This window comes from Carcharhinus amblyrhynchos, chromosome 12 (assembly GCF_965287045.1).
Source record: "Carcharhinus amblyrhynchos chromosome 12, sCarAmb.v2.hapA, whole genome shotgun sequence".
NCBI lineage: Eukaryota > Metazoa > Chordata > Chondrichthyes > Carcharhiniformes > Carcharhinidae > Carcharhinus > Carcharhinus amblyrhynchos.
Window position 1 is genome coordinate 30,264,109 of NC_137335.1, and position 24,781 is coordinate 30,288,889.

A 24,781-nucleotide genomic window follows, 5' to 3' on the forward strand; every position below is an offset into this window, starting at 1 on the left:
AGTAATGTTGTGGGATGCGGCAATGTCTGTGGAGGCCAGGGGGAGACATTATTCAGCCTGGATGAGCCAAAGGGTAGGGGAACTGCATTCCATTTTTTTTCTGCGCTTGTGCAGTTGGAGCTGCCGATTTGAACGGTGGGATTTTGGGTGTGTTATGCCCTGCCCACAGGGTTGAGCAGTACAATTCAGGCTCCAGGGAGAGTGTTTATGGGGGTGCCTGAGCACAGGTCTGAAAGTTGGATCTGAAACACTCCCAGATTCAAGTCCGCCCAACACTTAGAATCAAAATGGTAAAATAAGGCCCATTCTCTCCTCAGTACTTGCAGCTTTTAACATTCCAAATGGAAATCATAGAATCAGATCCGGCCCCAAACACCTTAAAAGCGAGTTTTCCTCAGACTGTTATTCATCTCGTTTCAAATTTATCCCGTCCGCCCGGCTTTCTCCACTGTCAACAACAGCGCCCCGAAATATGACCAGCCGGAGATGACAGAGTGGAAATCATCCCGACTCCAGGGAAGAAGCGCCCTAACTCTATTCTAAACAAAATAAATAAATGCATATGCTAGAAGTCTGAAATTTTAAAAACAATGTTAATTCTAGTTCCCTCCCCACAAACTCCGCCCGGAGCCGCTGAGCTTTTCCACTAATTTTTTCGATCCCGAATTTTATCAATGAAACCTCGCAAATTGATTGGGTTGTGATTCCAACGGCCTGACCAATCCAGAGTCAACCTGTGTCTGACGACCCTGTGAGCCTGACCAATCCAGAGCCAGTCTGTCTCTGACGGCCCGGTGGGTCTGACCAATCCAGAGCCAGTCTGTCTCTGACGGCCCGGTGGGTCTGACCAATCCAGAGCCAGTCTGTCTCTGACGGCCCCGTGGGTCTGACCAGTCAAAGTTCGAGTTTGCCTCATGTGGTATCTCCCAGAGTGCTGAGCGTTTGGAAGTAAGAATGGCTGTTCTAATTTGAAGAGGTTTGAGCGAGGACTTTTTTTTGCAAATGGTAAAATATGCGCGAGTGTTTTTTGGTGTCGCTCTGTAATAAACTAATCTTTACTTAATATATGGTGTGGAGTTGTCGGCGTTGGACTGTAGGCACGTAAGTAGTCTCACAACACCAGCTTAAATTCCAACAAGTTTATTTGGTAGCACAAGCTTTCGGAGCGCTGCCCCTTCGTCAGGTGAGTTCAGGATTTGTTTCACAAACAGGGCATATGTAGACACAAGTTCAATTACAACTTAATGGTTGGAATGTGAGTCTTAAGAACATAAGAAATAGGAGCAGGAGTAGGCCGTCTAGCCCTTCGAGCCTGCCCCGCCATTCAATAAGATCATGGCTGATCTGTCGTGGCTCAGTTCCACATTCCCGCCCTCTCCCCATAACCCTTAATCCCCTCTCTTATCAAAAACCCATCAACCCGCGTCTTAAAAATATTTAGCAAGGCAGCCTCCACCACTTCAACAGGCAGAGAATTCCAGAGATTCACCACCCTTTGAGTGAAGAAGTTCCTCCTCAACTCCGTTCTAAACCGCACCCCCTTTATCTTGAGGCTGTGCCCTCTAGTCCTACTGTCCTTTCTGAGCGGGAAGAGTCTCTCCACCTCTATCCTATCCATCCCATTCATCATCTTATACGTCTCAATGAGATCTCCCCTCATTCTTCTGAACTCTAACGAGTACAAGCCTAGTTTATTCAGCCTCTCCTCATAACTCAATCCCCTCAACTCCGGTATCAGCCTAGTAAACCTCCTCTGCACTCCCTCCAAGGCCAAAATATCTTTGCGCAGGTGCGGCACCCAAAACTGCACACAGTACTCCAGCTGCGGCCTCACCAATGCCCTATACAGCTGCAGCAAGACCTCCCTACTTTTATATTCAATCCCCCTCGCTATGAAGGCCAGCATCCCATTCGCCTTCCTGACCACCTGCTGCACCTGCAAGCTGGGTTTTTGCGACTCATGCACAAGGACCCCGAGGTCCCTCTGCACCGTCGCCTGCTGCAGCTTTTCGCCACGTAAGTAATAGTCCTTCCTACCATTATTCCTACCAAAGTGGATCACCTCACGCTTGCCAACATTAAATTCTATTTGCCATTTCCTGGCCCATTCGCCCAGCCTATCTAGATCCTTCTGCAGATTCTCCACACCCTCCGCACAATTTGCCGTTCCCCCCAATCTTGGTGTCAACAGCAAGTAGGTAATCAAGTCTTTACAGGTGCAGACAGTGTGAGTGGAGAGAGGGTTAAGCACGGGTTAAAGAGATGTGAATTGTCTCCAGCCAGGACAGTTAGTGAGATTTTGCAAGCCCAGGCAAGTCGTGGGAGTTACAGACAGTGTGAAATGAACTCAAGATCCCAGTTGAGGCTGTCCTCGTGTGCAGAACTTAGCTATCAGTTTCTGCTCAGCAATTCTGCTTTATTGTGTGTTGTGAAGGCCACAGATAACCTCATGATGCTCCACCTCCAGTTTCCATCCTAATCATGTTAGAGAAGCCATCCACTACAAACAAGCCCTCTGTATACACAGGATCTGCTCAGATGAGGAGGATCACAACAGGCACCTACAGACGCTGAAAGATGCCCTTGTAAGAAAAGGATATAGCGCTCAACTCATCGATCAAGAGTTCTGATGCGCCACGGTGAAAAACCGCACCAACCTCCTCCGAAGACAAACATGGGACACGGTGCACCAACCTCCTCCGAAGACAAACATGGGACACGGTGCCCTTTGTTGTCCAGTACTTCGTCAGAGCGGAAAAGCTACGACATCTCCAGACCCTTCAACATGTTATCGATGGAAATGAACATCTCGTCAAGGCCATCCCCACTTCTTGCTTTCAAACAGCCCCTTGTCCGCATCAAACTATCCAGCCTTTACGAGAACAGTGACTACGACACCATACAACGCTGCCACAGCAACCTTTGCAAGATGTGCTGCATCATCGACATGGATGCCATCATCTCATAACAAAGAACAAAATCAGCCTGGGAAACAGGCCCTTCGGCCCAACAAGCCCACGCTGCCATCTCAACACCACCTCTCTACCCATGACCCCTATCTCATGTGAGAACACCACCCACCAGATACATTCTCTTGCGACTCAGCCCAAATTGTCTACTGATACACTGCAGAAAAGGATGTTCTGAGGCATGGTACATTGGTGGGACCATGCAAATGCTATAACAACGGATGAATAGACACTGCTCAACAATCACCAACAGGAGTGTTCCCTTCCTGTCGGGAAACACTTTAGCAGTCAAGGGCATTCAGCTTCTGAAATTCAGGTAAGTGTTTTCCAAGGCGGCCTTCACGACAAACGACAACACAGAATAGCTGAGGAGAAACCGATAGCCAAGTTCTGCAGACACGAGGACAGCCTCAACCGGGATCTTGGGTTCATGTCACACTATCTGTACCCCCCACGACTTGCCTGGGCTTGTAAAATCACACAAACTGTCTGGGTTGGAGACAATTCACACCTCTTTAACCTGTGCTTAACCCTCTCACCACTCACATTGTCTGCACCTGTAAAGACTTGATTACCTGTTAAGACTTGCATTTCCAACCATTATCTTGTAATTGAGTTTGTATCTATATATGCCCTGTTTGTGAAACAAATCCTGAACTCACCTGATGAAGGGGCAATGCTCCGGAAGCTTGTGCTACCAAATAAACTTGTTGGACTTTAATGTGGTATTATGAGACTACTTACTTAATATAAAAACATGTTTTGTAGAAGGGTTGTTTAAACTTGAAACATTAACTATGTTTTTCTGCACAGATGCTGCTTATCCAGCATTTTCTATTTTTATTAATATGATTGGTCTTCACATTGCCATCTAGATAAGTGTCCCAGCTCCAGTGTGATTTTTTGAAAATTTGTAATGCTAATCACTCATTCAGATGCACATCATTCAGACATTATCCTTAAGAGATTTATTTATACACACATCCAATAATTAGTAGTTGAACTCATTGGGTTAGGGTTTAATAAGGGGAGATTTGAACATGCCCCAAATAAGCAACATTTTTGTGTATGATCCTCCTGGTCTTAAATTCCACACCTATGATCAATAAAGAAGGAGCAAAGAACACTGAGGGGAGATTTGGTAGAGGTGTACAAGATTAGGACCGGTTTAGATGACGTAGACATAAAAGTGAAGGCACAAGGGCCAGGGAACACAGATTTAAGATTTTAGGCGGGGGTGTGAAAACGTTTTTTAATAGTGACCTGGAACTCGATGTCTACAAGAATGCAATATGGATAAATGTTTTCAAAAGGGAATTCTATGGGCATTTGAGGGAAATGAATTTGTGGGGCTCTGGAGGTGGAGCATGGAGATGGGACTCTTTGGATTAGACTACAGAGAGGTAGATGGATTTGATGCTTCTGTCCATTGATGTTATAACTGAGATTACTCAAACATTACTGTGTTTTTAAAAATGTAAATAATATTTATAAGTAACTGCAATTCAGCGATTGTCGCTGGGTGCTGAACCTTGTCAATCTGGGATGGAATCATAGAATCCCTACAGTGCAGAAAGAGGCCGTTTGGCCCATTGAGCCAACAGTCCCACCCAGTCCCTATCCCTATAACCCCACATATTTACTGTGCTAATGTCTCTGACACTGAGGGGTAATTTATCATGGCCAATCAACCTAACCCACACATCCTCAAATTCTGCTTCTCTCTTTCTGGGTTTGCTTCGTAAGTGATATTATTGAACTGAAATCAGAGTGACCCTTAGACCATATTTGTTCAATATTTGTGTGCCAAAGAAGGAGAAAAAGATGAATTCATACTGCTGCAAGGTTCATTTTTATTGATGTGAAGACGTTTATATTGATGTGCAATATATCACAAAAATAAAAGATAAATTTTACAGATTCAACTCTGCTGCAGTACTCAATGTTAAGTCTTTAGTACAAGTTTCTTCATGCCATTTTGTATTAATTGTTTTATTGAGCCAGAGTCATCCAGGTTTGTGTTTCTATTTTACTGCCAGTAAGAAAAAATAATTTTCTTTCCTTTTCATCCTTGGGGTGTGGATGTTATTGGCAAGGCCAGAATTTATTTCCAATCCCTGTTTTTTTTCTGTTTAGCCTGTGAAGGTTTGATACAGAGTAGTTAGATGAGTCACTTCAGAGTTGTTCAGATTGACTGAGGTTTAAAGATGCATATAGGTCAGATGGACAGCATTCTTCCCTGTAGAAGGTCAATTGGATACTTTATGATAAGCCAATAGCTTCATGGTTTCTTTTTATTTCTAGACTTTCAAACTGAATTCAATTTTCTAAACTATCATGGCATTCTCTAGATTACAAGTGCAGGTTTATTAGCCCAATAAGATGGCCATAAAACACTTATACCCAACTCCTATTGTATTTTATAACAGCAAGAATTGCTGGGAGTTAGTTTCCTGCAGCAGCCAGAGATAATTTTTGGCTTTGTAGATTCAGAATTAGTTTTTAAAACAGATGTTTGTTTATGAATTATTGTATTGATAATCCTGTAAGTGATTAATATGAGTATCTTAGTGTCAATAAGAGATTGTGAGAAATTGGAGTAGTTTGCTTTTGGAACAGTGTGGCCTCAATTTTACCACCCTCACCTGCAAACAGACAGGACAGGGTTATGATCAAAGCAAAATACTATGGATGCTGGAATCTGAAACAAAAGCAGAAAATGCTGGAAAATCTCAGCAATCTCACAGTATCCGTGAAGAGAGAATAGAGCCAATGTTTTGAGTCTCGATGACCCTTTGTCAGAACTGAGAGCGAAGAGAATCAGTGGAGATTTATACTATGAAGTTGTGTGGTGGGATGGAATAGGACAAAGGGAATGTAAATGAGGATGCAGAAGGCGAAGAAGCTGCTAAATAGTGTCCAGTAAGTGATCAGAATGCGTGAAAAAAGGCTTCAACAATTCCCATAAACCACCACCACTCATCCTACTTTCTCCAAATCAAAAGAGTAGCAATGGATACCCACATGGGTCCTAGCTACTTTGACTTTTTATTAGGTATGTGGAACAGATCTTGTTCCGGGTCTATCCAGGTCCCCTCCCATTACTCCTTTCCAATACATCAATGGCTATTTTGATGCTATTCATGCTCTCATCCAGACCTTGAAAAGTTCATCAACTTCGCTTCCAGTTTCCTCCTCCACCACCACCACCCCCGCCATCGCCTTCACCTGGTCCATCTCAGATGCTTCCCTTCCCTCCCTTGACCTTTCTGTCTCCGTTTCCGGCAATAGACTATCTACCAATACCCCTTACAAGTCCACTGACTTCCACAGCTATCTGGATTACAGCTCTTCGCACCTCACATCCTGTAAGGACTCCATCCCTATCTCTCAGCTCCTTCACCTCCATTGCATTTGATCCGATGATGCCACTTCCCAAAGCCGTGCTTCAAAATGTGCTCCCCATCTACAGTTGTTGACAGGGCCCTCAGCAGTGAGCACCACAACCCTCAGACCCTCCCAGAACAAGAATAAAGTCTTGTTAGAACATAGAAAATCTGCAGCACGAACAGGCCCTTCAGCCCACAGGTTGAGCCAAACATGTCCTTACTTGCAAGGGTTACCTATAACCCTCTATCCTACCAAGTCCCGTGTACTTATCCAAAAGTCTCTTAAAGGACCCTATCAAATCCACCTCCATCACTACTGCTGGCAGCCGATTCCATGCACCCACCACCCTCTGAGTGAAAAACTTACTCCTGACATCTCTTCTGAACCTACTCCCCAGCACCCTAAACGTGTCATCTTGTGGCAACCATTTCAACCCTTGGAAAAAGCCTCTGAGAATCCACTCAATCCTCTCAACATCTTATACACCTCTATTAGGTTAGCTGTCATCCTTCGTCTCTCCAAGGAGAAAAGACTGAGCTCTTTCAACCTATCCATATGAGGCATGCCACCTAATCTAGGCAACATCCTTGTAAATCTCCTCTACACCCTTTCTATGACTTCCACATCCTTCCTGTAATGAGGCAACCAGAACTGAGCACAGTATTCCAAGTGGGGTCTGACCAGGATCTTATACAGCTGCAGCATTATCTCCCGACTCCTAAACTCAATTCCTCGATTGATGAAGGCCAGTACACCATACGACTTCTTAACCACATCCTCTACCTGTGAAGCTGATTTGAGCGACCTATGAATCCAGACCCCAAGATCCTTCTGATCTTCCACACTGCTAAGAGTCTTACCCTTAATATTATATTCCTTCATCCCATTTGACCTGCCAAAATGAACCACCACACACTTATCTGGGTTGAAGTCCATCAGCCACTTCTCCGCCCAGTCTTGCATCCTATCTGTGTCTCGTTGCAACCTCTGACACCCCTCCAAACTATCCACAACACCTCCAACCTCATCGGCAGACTTGCCAACCCATTCCTCCTCTTCCTCATCCAGGTCATTTATAAAAATCACAAACAGCAAGTGTCCCAGAACGGATCCCTGGGGCTCTCCACTGGTGACCGACCTCTGTGCAAAAAAAGACCCATCTACAACCACTACTTGCCTTCTGTGGGCAAGCCAGTTCTGGATCCACAAAGCAATGTCCCCTTGGATCCCATGCCGCCTCACTTTCACAATAAGTCTTGCATGGGGGACCTTATCGAACGCCTTGCTGAAGTCCATATAAACCACATCTACCGCCCATCCTTCATCAATATGTTTAGTCACATCTTTAAGAAACTCAACCAGGCTTGTAAGGCATGATCTGCCTTTGACAAAGCCGTGCTGACTATTTTTGATCATACTATACCTCTCCAAATGTTCATAAATCCTGTCTCTCAGGATCTTCTCCATCAACTTACCAACCACTGAGGTTAGACTCACCGGTTGATAATTTTGGCCATTTTGTGTTCAGAACCGGGCTATCTCTTCTCCCTTTCTTGAATAGAGGAACCACATCTGCAATCCTCTGGAACCACTCCCGTCTCCATTGGTGACACAAAGATCATCGCCAGAGGCTCTGCAATCTTTTCCCTCATCTCCCACAGTAACTTGGGGTACATCCCTTCCGGTCCCGGTCTCACATTTCACTTCACAAGCCTCTGCGTGTAAAGCATAATCCTCGACCATTTTGCCAACTCCAGCGTGATGCCATCACTAAACACATCTTCCCTTCACTCCCTCTATCAACATTCTGCAGAGACTGTTCCTTCCGGATAACCTACTCCATTTCTCCACTATACCCAACACCTCTCCTGTCATTCATGGCACCTTCCCATGCAGTCATGGAAGGTGTAACACCTGTCCCATTATCTCTTCTATGCTTATCATCCAAGGTCCAAAACATTCATTCCAGATTAAGCAGCATTTCACTTGCACTTTTTCAATTTGATGTACTGCATTCACTGCTCCCAATATGGTCTCCTCTATATCAGAGAGACCAAGTGTAGATTGCTTTGCTGAGCACCGTCGGTCTGTGCCCAGTCAGGACTCTGACCTTCCGGTTGCTTGCCATTTTAACACACCATCCTGCTCCCATGCCCACATGTCTTTCCTTGGGTTTGCTGCAATGTTCCAGTGAAGTTCAACGCAAACTGAAGGAACAACACCACGTCTCCTGGCAAGGCACTTTACACTTTCCAGTCTCAACAACGAATTCAACAACTTCAATTTACCCTACTTTGGCCCCCTTTGTTTTCATTCTATTTAATTTTTACTGTTTCTTTTTTTTATTTCTTTATTGTCTTTTTTCTTCTGCCCCCACTCTTCCCCCCCACTTCATCTCCCCTTACCTTTCCTCCTCCCCACTTCTTTCTACATTCTATGTCTGTACTATTCCCCCCACCTCCCAGACATCTTCATCTGACACAGCTTACAGCTTCTCTGCCATTTGGCCATTCACACCCTTTATTCTCTCTGTGGACAGCTATTAGCAATTTTTCCTCTGGTTTCTATGGCTAAGATTCATCTTCCATTTCCTCCCACTTCCCCAGTATATCCTCCACTTTCTATGCCTCTTTGACAAAGGGTCATCTGAACTCAAAACGTCAGGTCTTTTCTCCTTACAGGTGCTGCCAGACCTGCTGAGGTTTTCCAGCATTTTCTCTTTTGGTGCCACATTTCTCAGGCAGCCCTTAACAGTCTGCATCGCTGTTCTGCCATTCACGCATTCTCATCACTTAATGGACAGTTTCTAGAACCTTCTCAGTCTTCTGGCGGGTGGCACGATGACACAGTGGTTAGCACTGCTGCTTCACAGCTCCAGGGACTTGGGTTCGATTTCTGGCTTGGGTCACTGTCTGTGTGGAGTTTGCACATTCTGCTGTGTCTGTGTGGGTTTCTTCCAGGTGCTCCAGTTTCCTCCCACAGTCCAAATGTTGTGGGTTAGGTGGATTGCTCATGCAAAATTGCCCTTTAATGTGAGGGGGACTAGCTAGGGCAAATGCATGGCGTTGTGGGGATAGAGCTTGGGTGGGACTGTCGTCAGTGCATGCTCAGTGGACTGAATGGCCGCTTTCTGCACTGTAGGATTCTATGATTCTGTATCCTCATTTACATGCCCTTTGTTCCATTGCACCCCCCGCCCCCCACATTGTATAAATCTCCGCTGATTCTCTGCTCTCTGTTCTGACAAAGGATCATCAAGACTCAATGTTGGCTCTATTCTCTCCCTACAGATGCTGTCAGACTTCCTGAGATTTTCCAGCTTTTCTGTTTTTGTTATTGAGGGGGTTATGGGTGAATTTAAACTAATTCCACTCCTGCTCCTTTCAATTTTTAAATGCAGAAATCGAGCTATGAGTGTGGCACTTGCAAAAGGCAATTGAGGGCTTAATTAACATACCAAGTCATAGCCTTGTGATATAGTCAGTGCCGCAACTTAAATTTAAAAGATTGGGCCTTCTGTCCAATTACTGTAGGATTTATTGCTGGTTTTATTGACACATCCCTGAGGGCTGGAAGTTCTTTCCAAAAACCCTAACGACACTGTCAACCTCTTCAAGCGCCCACTAGCTTGCACCTTCAGATGTGCCAGCTGCCTCCTCCTCTTCACCCTTCTTTCAGTCCCAACTAAATTTGTCATTGATTAACGTCTGTTCATTGCAAATAAAATTAAGTTATTTTTAAAACTAATTTACATATGAGAATGCAATTTCCTATTATAGTTTGACTAATTTTAGTTGTGTTTCAAAAAAAGATAAACCAAAATTTTCATACAGTCTACCATGTCAATTTGAACTCTGAAAAGCATCCAGCAGAATAGTTAACCTCTTATACTATGGTTACACAATATGTCAAGAGTATTTTGCACAATACCACTAACCTAGTTTTAGGTTGTTATAGATGTAAACTGTGTAGTACTGAAGGCAGTTTACAGTGATGCATTGACAGTTGTTATAATCCAGAAACTCCAAGGATTTTTATGAAGTCAGCCTATGTCATAAGTATTGCACTTTGAATTTGATGTGGATAAGCACTAGATGCTTCACTGTTGGTATAATTAAAAGGACCCACTAGGGAGCTTCTACCAAGCAAAGTTATTTAAGAATACGTTAACATATAATAACACAATTCGCAATAACTTTCACAGCAATCATGATACTGTATATACCTTAACAGCTAAGAGCACTGTTCCAACCAAACAAACCCCTACAAATGCACCAAACAAACCCCTACAAATGGACACAAAGACCATTTTCAGTCTGGAGTCCAAATAGCTTCTAACTAGCCAACAGCCAAACTGAAAGTAAGCTGTTAGATTTCTCCTGTAAGGGAAAAAACTGTCCAAAAGGCACCTGACTTGTCAATCAGTCACAAATCAACAATTCCCAAAAGGGTCATAAACTTCAGAACAATGCATTAGGCCCAGATTAAAAACAAAAAATATGCCTATTATATGTCCTTAGCAACAATAAAAGAACATTGGCTCCCACAGCTCGAAGCACATAACGTTAAAAAAAGGGTTGCTACAAACTGTAGGGAACATCACCAAGACCAGGACAGCTGGGGTATTAAGGGCACAGTGGTTAGCAGTGCTACCTCACAGCGGCAGGGACCGGGTTTAATTCTGGCCTTGGTTCGCTGTCTGTGTAGAATTTGCATGTTCTCCCTGTGTCTGCATGGGTTTCTTCCGGGTGTTCTGGCTTCCTCCCACAGTCCAAAGATGTGCAGATTAAGTTGATTGGCCATGCTAAATTGACCCTACTGTCAGGGGGATTAGCAGAGTAAATATGTAAGGTTACAGGAATGGGGTGTGGGTGGGATTGTGGTTGGTACAAACTCGATAACCTAAATGGCCGCCTCCTGCACTGTAGGGACTCTATGAAAATTACATTTCTTAAAGGCACAGTAGCATCACACAGTATTACCCAAACAGTAGAATTACACATTTAGCTTTTCTGGAGAGATATCTATATGAGGGATATCTCTGGACCAAGTCTGAATAGAGAAGTTTGAAGAACTTGTAGTCTTTTACAGATTTTTTTGTAAGTGCATATTCTGGTTAGAAATTAGCAACTGTGTTTGAAGTTTTTTTTGGAAATTAAATGTGTTTTATAATGTCTGTAAATTTTGTTTCAGATATTCTTTATCTCTGAAGGCTTTGGTTTCTGTGTGGTTCGTATGATCAACAGTGACTTTTGTCAATCACCTTGAAGTTTCATTAAAGATGGTTAATGTCTCAAAAGGAGTTCTTATTGAATGGTAAGCACTTTTTCTGGATTCCTGAAAGAAACCACACAGTAGATAACAATTAGTCAATACTGTGCAAGATAACGCGGCAGAATAACTACCAGATAAAACTTCCATTATGAAAATCTATCAAGGTTATGCCAAATTTCCATGGAGCAATCCAGTTAGTCTTATTTTCCTGTCCTTTCCTCATAAGCATTAATTCAGTTTGCATTTGAAATCAGCTTCCACTTCTGCCACCATAGAAACATAGAAAATAGGTGCAGAAGTAGGCCATTTGGCCCTTCAAGTCTGCACTACCATTCAATATGATCATGGCTGATCATGCACTTTCAAATCCCAGTCCCACTTTCTCTCCATGCCCCTTGATCTCTTTAGCTGCAAGGGTCAAATCCAGCTCCATCTTGAACATACCTAATGAACTGGCCTCAACAGCTTTCTGTGGTCGAGAATTCCACGGGTTCACAACTCTCTGAGTGAAGAAGTTCTTCCTCATCTCAGTCCTGAATGGTTTATCCCTTATTCTTTGACTGTGACCCCTAGTTCTGCACTTCCCAAACATTCTTCCTGGATCTAGCCAGTCCAGTCCCATCAGGATTTTATATGTTTCTGAGATCTCTGGTATCCTCTTAAGTGAAGACAGATCCAAAGTATTTGTTCAGCTGGTCTGCCATCTCTTTGTTGCCCGTTATGAATTCACCTGATCCTAACTGTAAGAAACCTCCATTTGTCTTCACCAGTCTTTTTCTTTTCACATATCTACAGAAGCTTTTGCAGTCAGTTTTTAAGTTTTCTGCAAGCTTACACTCGTATTCTATTTTTCCCTTCTGAATTAAACCCTTTGTGTCCTTCTCTGCTGAATTTTAAATTTCTCTAGTCCTCAGGTTTGCTGCTTTTTCAGGCCAATTTATATACCTCCTCTTTGGCTTTAACACTATCCCTGATTTCCATTGTTATCCATGGTAGAAGCATCTTCCCAGTTTTATTCTTACGCCAGACAGGAATGTACAGTTGTTGAAGTTCATCCATGTGCTCTTTAAATGTTTGCCATTGCCTATCCGCTGTCAAACTCTTAAGTAGAACGTAGAACATTACAGCGCAGTACAGGCCCTTCGGCCCTCGATGTTGCACCGACCAGTGGAACCAATCTAATGACCCTCTAACCTAAATAAATAAATATCCTTTGCCAGCTTATCCTAGCCAATGGACATCTCGTACCATCAAAGTTAGCTTTAGTTAAGTTCAAGGCCCTAGTCTCATACTTAACTGTATCACTCTCCAGAAAATATAGTTTACATTTACTAGTGCTATCTGACCTGGGTGGCACAGTGGTTGGCACTGCTGCCTTACAGCGCCAGGGACCTGAGTTTGATTCCTGGCTAAGGTCACTGCCTGTGTAAAGTTTGCTCATTCTCCTCATGTCTGCATGGGTTTCCTCCGGGTGCTCCAGTTTCCTCCCACAGTCCAAAGATGTGTGGGTTAGGTGGATTGGCCGTGTTAAATTGTCCCTTAGTGTCAGGGGGACTAGCTAGGGTAAATGTATGGAGATAGGGCCTGGGTGAGATTATGGGTGGTGCAGATGGGCCAAATGGCCTCCTTCTGCAGTATGGGATTCTATGATTTGATTTAACCTCTGACTCCCAGATTAGGTGACTCAATCACATACATATCTGACACCCTCAAAACCACGCAACATCCTGATGAACGTTTGCACTCTCTCCAAAGCTTCCACGTCCTTCTGGTAGTGTGTGACCAGAGCTGCACGCAATACTCCAAATGCGGCCTAACCAAGGTTTTATGTAGCTAATTGATGAGAATCTTTCTCCACTGTAATGGAAACTGGTTTATGCAATATTTGTACACACTACTCGTGTTGTAAATTTGTACAATTAACTTACAGAGAAGCACCATAATATTTGTTCACAGATTGCAGTATCTTTTCTGTGCTAAAGGTGAATTGTTGCATACTGAATTGCCTGCTTTTAATATTGTTACATTTCCTCTCAATTTTTCTTTTTGTAGTGACCCAGCTATGAAGCAATTTTTGCTGTACCTGGATGAAACAAATGCTTTGGGAAAAAAATTCATAATTCAAGACCTGGATGAAACTCATCTATTTGTCCTGGCTGAGGTGGTCCATATCTTACAAGAAAAAGTTGGAGACCTAATGGATCAAAACTCATTTCCAATATTGCAGAAATGATAAAATGGCAGATTTAAATGCCAGACACATTTCTTAACATTGCAGATTAATGACCAACAGATAACCTAGCAAAGTGATCGGCGCAAGTTTAACAGATCACCTGATATTAAGAACTAAATTTTCTGGTTTAAAAAAATTTTGATGCATAAACATTTCCCAAACATCATGGATTTTTACTAGCTGAATTATTTTTACCAGAAGATGGTGACAAAAAAAGACTTAATTTGGTTTGCTGATATGTATTTTACTCCAGACCAGCCCAATGATGTTTACATATATGAACAGAAGGAGTGGAAAGTCCATTTAGCAGACCAAGTTGTTCCTTCAGAAGACTTTGCCATAAAATCTGCTTTGCCCATCAAACCATCTTTATTCATGTAACTGAATTCCTAAAATAAACAAAACTCCAGAATATTCATTTATCTCTGCATCCCACCACTTTCAGCAAATGATTGTGAATCACAACAATTTTCTTGTTTACATTTGCTGAGGACACCCTGTTCGCAAATACATATTCAAATTGGTCTACCAATTTTTAAAGTGTATTTGTACCCCTTATATGCATCACCAGCAAATTCTATATTAGAATGGGTATTCCTGTTGAATACTCCTGTTGGAGTAATACACATAGATGGGAACCCAGATAGACACCTCCCAGTCTGCACCAGTTACTATCTCAAGACTAAGCTTTCTTCATTTATTATGTGATTCTTATTACCAGCTCATTTTTAGATAATCTGTAATTTACCATTAACTACATAAATCCTTGAAAAACAAAATTAGCTATTAAATAATTACAGTGTTAAGTCTTTAAGGATACATTCCAGTTGTAAGAGTATATTTGTTTTCCATAATCTCTATTGCACAATAAGAAAATTCTGTATCCCCATCGATGTTAAAGCTCTATTAGCACGCATTTTAATTTGGAGATCACAATTTACAGCAAAATCCAAGGAAATAGACAAAGCACTCCATGCATATTGAATAACACATTTGGACTCCTTGCAGGTACTTATTGCCATTGTCACTTGACCTTAGCGTTTATTTAATGAGGTTGACTTGTACATAAATGGTAAATCTGTTTTTTTGGCACCAGAATAGACTAGTTGACCTACAAATGAACCTGTTCCCACCCCTTCCTGCTTCTGCTTATACATTTCCTGAATCCATCATGTTGAAATGCAGCGTGACTATATGAATTCAATCATAACACAAGGAAACTTAAAATGTATAGTTACATGAATAAAGATAATTTACAACTTTAAGGTAAAAGATTTATTGAAAGTGTTGAATTTACAATAAAGAACATTTAAATTTTTCATTCTAGATATTAACAGTCTTGCCATTTTACCTGAACTGTAAAAATACCAGTGGTATCTAGTGGTCAAAACTTGGTAGGTGGCATCTGTACATTGAATTACATCAGCTCTGAGGGTTGGCACGTTAGTTTTGAGGGGTCTTGTCATTCACAAATTTGAGGCAAGAGCAGTGACAGAGACTAAAAGCACCTCAAAAAACGATAAAAATTGGGTGAACATTTAAAAAGAATCGGAATCATATCAATAAATGAATGTTAACTAGACGTGCACAATTTTGATTTGAAAGCAGAAGCTTGAGTTTTTATAAACTTATATGTGCAGTTAGTTAAAGATCAACCTTCCCCATGTTTGATCTCAGTTGGCTGGATAGCTGATTAATGATGCAGAGTGATAATAGCATGGGTTCAACTCCCATATCGGCTGAGCTTATTCATGAAGGTCTACCTTCTGAAACTTGCCCCTCGCCTAAGGTGTGATGATCCTCAGGTTAAATCATAACTGGTCAGCTCTGCCCCTCAGAGAAGAGCAGTCTATGGTCATCTGGGCATATGACGACTACCTTTACTTCATTCGCTTATAAGAAACACAGCGTGTTTGTGAATATGACATCCTGGGTTTATTGTATAAGTTGTGGAATTTTGCACGTATGCCCTCACTCAGAGTTTACAAGCAGCAGAAGCTGTCGGGGAACATCCAAATAGAATCAGGATGCCTCTTCACAGACAGGAAGAAAATATGTTGTATTTCAAGCTGTACAGCATTGCATACCACCCTGTGGTTTCAGCAGGAAGTGATGTGGGTATGCCGGCGTTGGACTGGCATAAACACAGTGAAAAGTCTGACAACACCAGGTTTTAGTCCAACCGACAATCACCAGGCAAGACTGTTCCCTTCCTGTTGGCGAACACTTCAGTGGTCACGGGCATTCAGCCTCTGACCTTCGGGTAAGCATTCTCCAAGGTGGCCTTCACGACACACGACAGCGCAGAGTCACTGAACAGACTGATAGCCAAGTCCCGCACACATGAGGACGGTCTCAACAGGGATCTTGGGTTCATGTCGCACTATCTGTAACCCCCGTGACTTGCCTGGGTTTGCAAAACCTCACTTACTGTACTGTCTGGAGACAATACACATCTCTGTAACCTGTGATCAGTGCTCCTTCCACTCACAGCAGGTTAGGTGTAAGGATTTGCATTCTAATCAGTAATCTCTAAACTGTCTGTGCTTTATATGCTCTGTCTGAGGCCAGAACTTTCCATTCACCTGACGAAGAGGGAAACCTTGAAAGCTTGTGAGTCTATTATCAAATAAATCGGTTGGACTAAAACCTGGTGTTATCAGACTTTTTACTGTGTTCAGCAGGAAAGCCAGGTACAGTCTACTTCCTCAGTTGGTCTGCAGTTGTTTAACTGTATTGGGAGGAGGAGACAGTCTTAAGAAATGGAGGTTCATTTAAAATTGAGATTGAAATAATTGAATCTGAACAGCCAAGATTTGATTGGCCCTTTAAAACAGTAACCGCTAGTTCTAGATTTTCCCACAAGAGGAAACATCCTTCCTACATCTACGCTATCAATGCCCTTCAGGATCTTATATGTTTCAATCAAGTTGCCTCATACTCTTCTAAACTCCAGCTGATACAGACTTAGAGGGCCATCACCGAGACTCGCGCACCACACGGTGAACACACTGGCCTCCACTACTGGAAGGGTCAGGTGACACCAGAACTTCTGGAGCTCAGTCCAGCTATAACGCTATCCCATGGAGTGACCCAGGGGCCCATTGGTGCCCAGAGGGAGGAGGAAGTGCTGCAGCGTATGCCAGGTCCTTCCACCCAGGAGACTGGAACCATCGTTAGGCCTTCCAGCTCCCCTCTTCCTGACACCAGGGCATCTCAAGGGAACTAGATGAACAGGGTGACATGAATATATCTGTGATGCCAGAAAGTTAGCCAGGGTCCTCCAGGTCCCAGCCTTGCAAGTGACACCCGCCAAGGAATATCACCGTGACATACCCAGAATCCTCTGGACACTGAAACCATACTACCACCAAGCAGCTGTTCCTTCCCCTCACCTCTCCCCCCACCCCTAGGGCATTGCAATAGATGGTGTTGCTGCCCGTCTCCGCCCAGCCATGGGCTCAGACGCTGGTGTGCAGTCAAAGAACAGGTAAGAGTCAGACTTGTGTAGCACCAGGGCAGCATCACATCACACTGTCATCACACTCCCTGCCTGGATCAGTAACTCGTTAACCCAGCCAACCTAGGCCCATCACCCTGGCATAATGTCAATGGGACCCATGGCAGGAGGTGTGGACAAGGGTTGGGGGAGGGGTGGAGTTTGCAGCTGGTGGATTGCAGGCCCACTGGTCGGAGAACCTTGTGAATATGAGGGCCTCCCACCTTGCCCTGCCCTGCCAAAACCATGCTCTGACTCCTCCATCACCTAGTCCTCCTCCACATCCTCCTGGGTCCCCTTCTCCCAGGGGCATCTGACTGGTTGCTCTCCTCCTCCAAAAAGGAGCTGCGCCAGCTTGTGTAATGTACAGCAGATCACCATAATGCATGAAACTCTTGGCTGCACTGGAGAGCCCCGCCAGAACGGCCCAGTCAACGGAACCACATCTTTTCGAGACTGATACATCACTTAACAATAGGCCTGGTGGCAGTGTGGGACTCATTGTATTGGGTCTCCGCCTCAGACTCTAACCACCTCCCTGGCACCATCAACCAAATCCTCAGTGGGTGGTCCTTGTCCCCCAGGAGCCATCCCAGCAGCCTGGGCTGGTCTTAGAAGAGGCTGGGGATGACAAAGCTCAGCAAGCTGAAACTATTGTGCACACTGTCTGGATGGCATTCACACACATGTATGAAGTTTATCTTGTGGTTGCAGATCATCTGAACATTCAGGGAGTGGAAACTCTTTCTGTTTACAAAGTGCAGTGTCTGACCTTTAGGGGATCACAGGGTGACATGCGTGCAATCATTTGTCCCTGTATGTTTGGCATGCTGGCAATGGCAGCAAAGCCTGCAGCCTGGATTTCATGCTGAGCCTGTCCCAGGTAAAAAGGAGGCACTTAGCCAGCCTGGTGGAACAGAACAACCTTCACCTCGCAGACATTCTCATGGACCAGGAACTGGGTAATCCCACAGAGGTCCCCGCTGACAGCGTGGAAGAACTGGTAGCATAAATGTTGAGAACCGCCGTGACTTACACTGCCACCAGGAGTGGATGTCTCGAGCTGACCTTGCACGTGCCGTGTCTTCTTCCATTTGATTTGATTTATTATTGTCACGTGTATTAATACACTGTGGAAAGTATTTTTTTTGCACACTATACAAAGCATACCATATGTTGATGTCATATACATGGATTTTAGTAAGGTGTTTGATAAAGTTCCCCATGGTAGGCTCATGAAGAAAGTAAGGAGGTGTGAGATAGAGGGAAATTTGGCCAATTGGATAAGTAACTGGCTGTCTCGTAGAAGTCAGAAGGTGGTGGTGAAGGGAAAATTTTCAGACTGGAGACTAGTTACCAGTGGTGTACCACAGGGATCAGTGCTGGATCCTCTGCTGTTTGTGATTTTTATCAATGATTTGGAGGAGGGGGCTGAAGAGTGGGTCAGTAAATTTACTGATGACACCAAGCTTGGTGGAGTAGTGGATGAGGTGGAGGGTTCTTGTAGGCTGCAACGGGACATTGATAGGATGCAGAGCTGGGCCAAAAAGTGGCAGATGGAGTTTAACCCTGATAAGTGCGAGGTGATTCATTTTGGTAGGACAAACTTGAATGCGGATTACAGGAGCAACGGCAGGGTCCTGACATATGCGGAGGAACAAAGAGGTCTTGGGATTCATAGCACAGATCTCCGAAAGTTGCCGCTCAAGTGGTTAGAGCTGTGAAGAAGGCCTATGGTGTGTTAGTGTTTATTATGATGTGGGTTATAGTGGGTTACTTAGTGTTTATTAACAGGGGTTTTGAGTTTAAGAACCGTGGGGTTATGCTGCAACTGTACAGGACCTTGGTGAGAGCACATTTGGAATATTGTGTTCAGTTCTGGTCACCTTACTATAGAAAGGATGTGGAAGCATTGGAGAGAGTGCAGAGGAGGTTTACCAGGATGCTGCCTGGTTTGGAGAGTAGGTCTCATAAAGAAAGGTTGAGGGAGTTGGGGCTTTTCTCTTTAGAGTGGAGGTGGATGAGAGGTGACTTAATAGAGGTTTATAAGATGATGAGGGGGATAGATAGAGTGGACATTCAGAGCCTATTTCCTCAGATGGATGTAACTGTTACTAGGGGCATAACTATAAGGTTCATGGTGGGAGATATAGGAGGGATGTCCAAGTAGGTTCTTTACTTAGAGAGTGGTTGGGGTGTGGAATGCGCTGCCTGCTGTGATATTGGAGTTGGACACTTTAGGAACTTTCAAGCAGTTATTGGATAGGCACATGGAACACACCAGAATGATAGAGAGTGGGGTAGCTTGATCTTGGTTTCGGACAAAGCTCGGCACAACATCGAGGTAGAGAGATTCTTCCCACTCAGAAAGGACAGCAGGACTAGCAGGCACAGCCTCAAGATAAAGGGGGGGTGCAGTTTAGAACAGTGTTGAAGAGGAACTTCTTCACTCAAAGGGTGGTGAATCTCTGGAATTCTCTGCCCGTTGAAGTGGTGGAGGCTACCTCGCTAAATATATTTAAGTCACGGGTAGATAGGTTTTGGGTAGGCAAGGGAATTACGGGTTATGGGGAGAAAGCGAGAAAATGGAACTGAGCCACTTCAGATAAGCCATGATCTTATTGAATGGCGGGGCAGGCTCGAAGGGCTAGATGGCATACTCCTGCTCCTATTTCTTATGTTCTTATGAGGGCTGAAGGGCCTGTACTGCTGTACTGTTCTATGTTCTATGTTCTATCTGTATGTAGAGAAGGAAAGAAGAGAATGCAGAGCTAGGGTGTAGAGAAAAATCTACTTTCTAAGAGGTAGATTCATTCAAGTGTCTGATGGCAGCAAGAAAGAAGCTATTTTAGAGTCAGTGGGTACATTTCCTGAGACCTTTGTACCTTTTTCTCAATGGAAGGTGGAAGAGAGTATGTCCATGGTACGTGGAATCCTTGATTATGCTGCTTTTCTGAGGCAGCGAACAGAGTCAGTGCATGGAAGGCTGGTTTGCGTGATGGACTGGACTTCATTCATGACCCTTTGTAGTTTTTTGTGGTCTTGGTCAGAGCAGAAGCCATTCCAAGCTGTGATACAGCCACGAAGAATGCTTTCTATGGTGCATCTGTAAAGGTTGGTGAGAGTCATAACGGACTTGCCAGATTTCCTTAGCCTCCTGAGAAAGTAAAGGTGCTGGTAGGCTTTCTAAACTATAGCATTGGAATGGAGGGGTCAGGACAGGTTGTTGGTGATCTGGACATCTAGAAATGTGAAGCTCGTTAACATTTCCATTTCATCCCCATTGATGTAGACAGGGGCACATCCTCCAATACGCTTTCTGAAATCAATGACTGTCTCCTTCATTTTGTTGACATTGAGGGAGAGATTATTGTCATCACACCAGTTCACCAGATTCTCTATTTGTTTCCTGTACTCTATCTCATCATTGTTTGAGATCTGACCCACTATGGTTTTGTCATCAGCGAACTTGAAAATCAAGTTGGAGGGGAATATAGTAAGGGGCTGAGGACACAGCCTTGTATAGCTCTGTTGTTGAGGATGATCACAGAAAGTTGGTAACTTTACTGATTGCAGTATGTGGGTTAGGAAGTCTAGGATCCAGTCATAAGAACCTAAGAACTCAGAGCAGGAGTAGGCCATCTGGCCCCTCGAGCCTGCTCTGCCATTCAATAAGATCATGGCTGATCTTTTAGTGGACTCAGCTCCACTTACCCGCCTGCTCACCATAACCCTTAATTCCTTTACTGTTCAAAAACCTTTGCCTTAAATATATTGCCTTAAATATATTCAATGATGTAGCCTCGACTGCTTCACTGGACAGGCAATTCCACAGATTCACAACCCTTTGTTGTGACTGCAAAACAGTCTGTTTTAATCCTTTAATGGTAGTCAAATAAGTGCAAGTAGAAGTCTGGTTAATTCAATCAATATTTATTTAAGACAATCAATAATCACCTACCCAACCAACAATAACTTATCTTACAGGAAATACTAGAGATCAAGTCCAATACAAACCTTGACTTCACTTTGTGTGACTTTGGCCTTTATCTGTGCACTGGTCTCAGTAAGTCTAGTCTTTTGGTCTGGTCTGGCACTCTGGCTCTGGTGTTCCTTCCTTCTCGGGTGTGGTGGTCCTCCTCGTGCTGGTTGTCACTGACGATGGTCACTGGTGTTGTAGCTCATTCGCGGGGTCAAAGAGAGCAGGAGATTCTTGATTGCACAGCACCCTTTATACTCCATTGGGTTTCGCGCTTCTTGTGGCCATTGCCAATTAATTGATCAGGACTTGATCACCCTGATCAATAAAGCCCAATCGGGTGCTGCCACACCAATCTCTGGGTGTGTCCCCAACACCCATGCCTGCAGGTGCTGGGGGCATGTAGAGTTCACACTTCCCTCCCAAATAAGGGGTCACAGCACCCTTATGTCTGGTAAACAACCCAGTTTGACCAGAAAGTCTCTTTTGTCCTGGAGATGATCCCATATCCTGTGTATTCACTCATCTGGGTTGCAGCCTGTTTACCTCTGTCTTTTAGGCTTCAGCCTGTCATTTTAGTTCTTGCCAATTGTGCCAGAGTGCTTTACACGTTGCCATTTTAGATGACCTGTTTGGCCACAGCCCCCCTCTTTGATCCTGAACGCGAAGCGTGATGGATCACAAACTCAGGACCAGTATCTGTGAGGAATTCCCCAGTCACACAACAGTCAAGTAAGTCCCAGGCATTGACATGCAGAGTAATAATACATTCCTACAACATATTCCAGAAGTTACAGAAATAGCCCTCTTCAAATACAAACAACCACATATTCTAAACTCCATTATTACAGTAAGCTAGTTACCCACAAATACAGGCAATCAGATATTTCAAACACCATTACTACAATAAACTACTTATAAATCAACATTCAAACAAACACTGGAATAAAGTATTCGCAGATCTGAGGCACATTTTGGTAGTAGAATTTCCAGTGGCTCATTAGTACAAATCGCAAAATGGCAGGCTTCCTGTAAACATTGCTCTGCTGAATTAGAGGGGACCATGGTTCAAGGGCGGACCATACCTTCTGCCTCTGGGTGATCTCTTTTTCCATTTGCTGAATTGGACTGTGAGGATGATTAGGTATACCAGGACGAACAAAATCAGTACTACCGCCAGGTGTGACATTATGTGACCAAATGGATGGATTTGGATGTTTGAGCCCCAGTTCCAAAGGTCATCCCACCAAGAGGTGACTTTAATTTCTTTAATCCTCCTTTTCACCTCTTGAGTCTGCTGTACTACTTTGGTGAAGATTCTGTGGGCTGTAGCCAATTTTGCCCGAATCAGGTTCAATTTTTCTGACAGGAGTTTTAGGCTTGTGTCCTATTTCTCATGGTACTCCCCTCGAGTCTGTTGGAACTCATCAGTGGCATTCAAATCTACCCTCTCCCTCTTACAAATGTCTATTAGTTGAATGAGACCCACCTTGGCTGGTATGTCTGGTTTGATAATGTGGAGATGCTGGCATTGGACTGGGGTAAACACAGTAAGAAGTCTCACAACACCAGGTTAAAGTCCAATAAGCTTATTTGGTAGCAAAATCCACTCGCTTTTGGAGTGCTGCTCCTTCGTCAGGTAAGTGGGAGTTCTATTCACAAACGGGGCATATGAAGGCACACACTCAATTTACAAAATAATGATTAGAATGTGAGTCTTTACAAGTAATCAAGTCTTAAAGGTACGGACAATGTGAGTGGAGAGAGCATTAAGCACAGGTAGAGAGATGTGTATTGTTTCCAGACAGGAGAGTTAGTGAGATTTTGCAAGCCCAGATAAATTGTTGGGATTACAGGTAGTGTGACATGAACCAAGATCCTGGTTGAGGCCATCCTTATGTGTGCAGAACTTGGCTATATAGTGTTGTGAGACTTCTTACTATGTCTGGTTTGATACAGAATGTAATGTTACAATGTGTTGTGCCACACTGATATTGTTTCAGGGAGGTGGTGAGACAGCATCTCCTGCTCCTTTGTAAGCTACCCGAGTTATGTCTGTGTCCAGGCTACAAGCTTCTACTGAGCAATTTAGGCTAGCGTTTGTTCTGAAGCTCATTTAAGTAAACTGGGTACGGACATACGATTATTTCGTCAGTTTGCTGACATCTATCCAGAGTAGTGCTTAGGAGCCCCCTTTCTCCGCTGCGTATGGTAAAATGTCATTGTGCCCTATCCAGATATCCTCCTGGAATGTTCCTGTATTTTCCACTTCAAAGACCCTCAGACCGACCTGGTCATCAGTGATTATGGGGGCCCTTAATATCATTCCCAGGGATTTCCCTGGAGTCCTTTGCAGTTGCCATTGAACCAGACTTTGGTCAACTATCGCATCTGGCAGCCAGATAAGTCAGGGTGTTTCTTACCCGTAAATAAATGTTCCATCTGTTCGTCACTAATCCAAGATGGAACCTGTCCACTGCGCATCTGCTGTAGGCTTTTCCTTAGCTGTTCTATCATTCACTGTCCATATGCACTACATAAAGTCTGGTTCTGTTGTTGGTCATCATCCTCCTAATTTTTCCCTGATAATTTGATTGATTGTCTTGGCATGTCTTCTAACACAGCTACCATGTAGCTGCTGGCTGTGTTCCCAGTCAGTTCCCCTTCAGCATCTTGCTGATTGTCTTGATTGATGGAACTTAGTGTCTGTTTAACCTGTTGGGTCAGAACTCTAAGTTTATTGTCCAAATCAGCTAAATCAAGGGCGTTAATGTTTGCTCCCCTGCCCCATATGCTGTGGCCATGTCATTGACTAACTCCATCCTGGATCTTTCCTGTCTTTCATCCATTCCTACCTTGCATTCTAACAGACTGTGAGTTAAGTGGAGATATAATTTCTTAAATTGGGGAGAGCACCACTCTGGCAGTTGGATCCCAGCTCTATCCACCACCACAGGTACCAATTTATGGTGAATTATGTCATACAAGATTTTCCCTGTGTGTTTTAATATCAATCCATTCTGTGGTCCAGGCTTCAGGACAAATTGAGTGGGATTGCTCTGAGGTTGGCTTCCACCCAGTTCTTATTTCATACAATGCAAAGTTCTCCTCTGAGTGTCCCGGGGCACTGCTGCCTGAGCTCTAATCCTTTTTCTGGGCTGTTGGCCAGACATCCAATTTCAGGGCACCCATTATTTGAAAATCCCCACCAATCCCCTGCTATGGTGACACTCAGATAATATTCAGTTGAACTGCCATTTGGTTTTTTTATATCAGCCCCTGGTTGTTACACCCAAACATTATACTCTTCCCGGGGTGCACCCATAATACACCCTCCTCACCTTCCTCCACATCAGGTAGGGCAAACCATAAATAACCTGGATACCACAAGTTCACCTTGTTTGGAGTGCCGTATGTGCTTATTCCGAAGATAAGTC

General features: G+C 43.8%; 1 protein-coding gene across 2 annotated transcripts; it reads left to right on the top strand.

Moving 5' to 3' along the window:
* Positions 1 to 899: 899 nt before the first annotated feature.
* Positions 900 to 15,192, top strand: gtf2h5 (general transcription factor IIH, polypeptide 5). 2 transcript variants are annotated; one of them, XM_080199774.1, is made up of 3 exons: positions 900 to 1,005; positions 11,553 to 11,675; positions 13,686 to 15,192. In XM_080199774.1, exons 2-3 carry the CDS (start codon positions 11,641 to 11,643, stop codon positions 13,864 to 13,866), a joined length of 216 nt encoding a protein of 71 aa, XP_080055900.1. In that variant the 5' UTR covers positions 900 to 1,005; positions 11,553 to 11,640; the 3' UTR covers positions 13,867 to 15,192. The 2 variants fall into 2 exon arrangements, with proteins under 2 accessions (XP_080055900.1, XP_080055902.1); XM_080199776.1 differs by having other exon boundaries at positions 928 to 948.
* The last annotated feature ends 9,589 nt before the right edge of the window (positions 15,193 to 24,781 follow it).

What these genes read in the sequence shown, in the direction of transcription:
- gtf2h5 (XM_080199774.1), top strand. Translation starts at nt 11,641, where the DNA reads ATGGTTAATGTCTCAAAAGGAGTTCTTATTGAATG. An exon ending in AAAGGAGTTCTTATTGAATG is followed by an intron (nt 11,676 to 13,685) that starts GTAAGCACTTTT and finishes TTCTTTTTGTAG; the next exon opens with TGACCCAGCTATGAAGCAAT.